The sequence below is a fragment of the Etheostoma spectabile genome, unplaced genomic scaffold (genome assembly GCF_008692095.1).
Source record: "Etheostoma spectabile isolate EspeVRDwgs_2016 unplaced genomic scaffold, UIUC_Espe_1.0 scaffold394, whole genome shotgun sequence".
In the NCBI taxonomy this organism is placed as follows: domain Eukaryota; kingdom Metazoa; phylum Chordata; class Actinopteri; order Perciformes; family Percidae; genus Etheostoma; species Etheostoma spectabile.
The window spans coordinates 7,385-9,570 of NW_022605599.1; the positions used below are offsets into that span (position 1 = coordinate 7,385).

At 42.3% G+C, this 2,186-nt stretch overlaps 1 protein-coding gene across 1 annotated transcript in view; it reads left to right on the top strand.

Annotated features, from left to right (window-relative positions):
* The window catches only part of sepsecs (Sep (O-phosphoserine) tRNA:Sec (selenocysteine) tRNA synthase), a gene marked incomplete at its 5' end in the record, with an annotated part of 8,658 nt that overhangs the window by 2,986 nt on the left and 3,486 nt on the right, over positions 1-2,186 (top strand). The window contains 4 exon segments of the mRNA XM_032511607.1: positions 164-317; positions 410-512; positions 703-832; positions 1,837-1,928. Coding sequence (XP_032367498.1) covers positions 164-317; positions 410-512; positions 703-832; positions 1,837-1,928 — 479 coding nt within the window.

Below are 2,186 nucleotides of genomic sequence, written 5' to 3' on the forward strand. Positions count from 1 at the left end.
CTTATTGTTGTTATTATTGTTATTTTGTTGTCCCTATACTGTCTTTTTTTTAATGTATTTTTTTCTTGCCAAAACCGCTGCTGGAATTTTCAGTTTCCTCGCGGGAGTCATCCCAAAAGGACCAATACGGAGACGTCTAAGTCTCTATCTGGCTTTTCACCAGGCTTTGAGCCGGTGGTGGTGGAGAACGTTCTGGAGGGCGATGAGTTGCGGACAGACGTGGAAGCAGTCGAGAGCAAGATCAGTGAGCTCGGAGCTGAGAACGTCCTGTGTGTTCATTCCACCACGTCCTGCTTTGCCCCGCGGGTCCCTGACCGGTAAAATGTAGCTTTTATTGTTATATTATTAAGCTTTTCTAGGTGTTACATGACGTCCATGACTCATTTTTATTGACCATGTTGTCTTGCAGGCTTGAGGAGCTGGCTGCTGTGTGCGCCAAACATAACATTCCCCACATAGTGAACAATGCATACGGAGTACAGTCGTCCAAATGCATGCACCTCATACAACAGGTTGGTACAATCCATCTCTCATCTGGATTTTGGAAGTAGAAGAGTACTTGTCTTCTCTTGTAATTGATCTCGAGCTCACCTCTGCCTGAATACAAATGGATGATGTGTTAGCATCCTCCCTGTCATCGTATGAACTCATTCAGGACCGATGTGGTGGTGACTTCTTTCTTTCTCGGCTTTCTTTGAGCAGGGAGCTCGAGTTGGAAGAATTGATGCCTTTGTACAGAGCTTGGACAAGAACTTCATGGTTCCAGTAGGGGGCGCCATCATCGCTGGTTTTGACGAGTCCTTCATACAGGAGATCAGCCAGACGTACCCAGGTGAGTATTAACAACACTATGTCTGAGCTACATAACGTGACGTTACGGAGGTAACTGATAAAATAATTGATAAGTGGATGTGCATTTAGTTTTATTTGAACCTTTCCTTGTTTTGATTTGATTGGATTTATTATTTCTACTTGACAACTGTTAAGTTATGATGAATTTTGGCATATGAACCCAATAACGACGTAATAATTAAGTATTAATGTATTAGTTAAACTGCCATAGTCTTTTTTTTTTTACTATTTGATATAGTTTTTCTTTCTGAATTATATGTCTATTGCTTGTGTATTTTCAATAAACAACTGATTTGTTTCAAAAACTGTTTTCTGACAATATTGTGTGTGGGCAGGCCATGATAATTGCTTAGATTCCAGCGCCAATATGAGACATGAGTTCCTGAATCGATTTTTTTTCGTTTAAAAAACCTCCAAATTGATCAACAAATCCAATGGAAGGACCAAAACCAACGTGTGCGTTCATCTCTCAATAAAAATGATTAAAACGGGCTCAGTGATTTCCAAAAGAGGCTCTTTATCACACAGGAGCTAAGAGAGTATTTCGTTGGGACCTGTTTTATGCGGCCCATTTGGTGGGATCGACTCAAAATGGTGTTCATCCCCTAGAAAATGTCACACAGTGTGACTCGGCGATGTGATTTTAAAGGTTTCTGAACAACAATGGAGCTCACTGGCACAAAGGAAGAAGCTGTATTCGGCTGTAGCCAATCTGACGATAAGAAAAATACGGAATATCGCCAGTTTTTTCCTTCCTATCTCCTCAAAGAACAAGTAAACTAAACCAAGTGTCTGACCATTTAGTCCATGCTTTTAGGCATGCATGTGATGCTTCACCTTTACAGCTTCTGATGGTTCTTTCATTGTTGTTAAAGGGTTAATGTGAGGAGGGGATATTTGTACCTATAATTAGGTTTGCACCCAGCCGACTGTCTAGTTTCTGTTACTGCTTCACAAAGTCACCTGTCGGCCTGGTTTGTCCAGGTCGAGCATCGGCCTCACCTTCCCTCGACGTTCTCATCACCCTTCTCACTCTGGGCGCCAGCGGCTACAAGAAGCTCCTGTCAGAGAGGAAGGTGAGAGCGTGCATCCCCAGATATTAATAGAAATAGTTTGTCGCGCTCCTCAGGTAGGATGTGATATCTGCAGGAGGCTTCCAGAAGATATGATTAGAACAACGAGGACCGGTATTAGAAACACTGCGGCAATGTCAGTCTGAATATGTTTCTGTGTGTGCTGTGTCAACATCTTTCCCCTGAAGAAAAAGCTTGTATAATACATTGTATTGAATTGCAGTGGATCACGTGCTATGACTGTGTGTGTGTGTGTGTGTG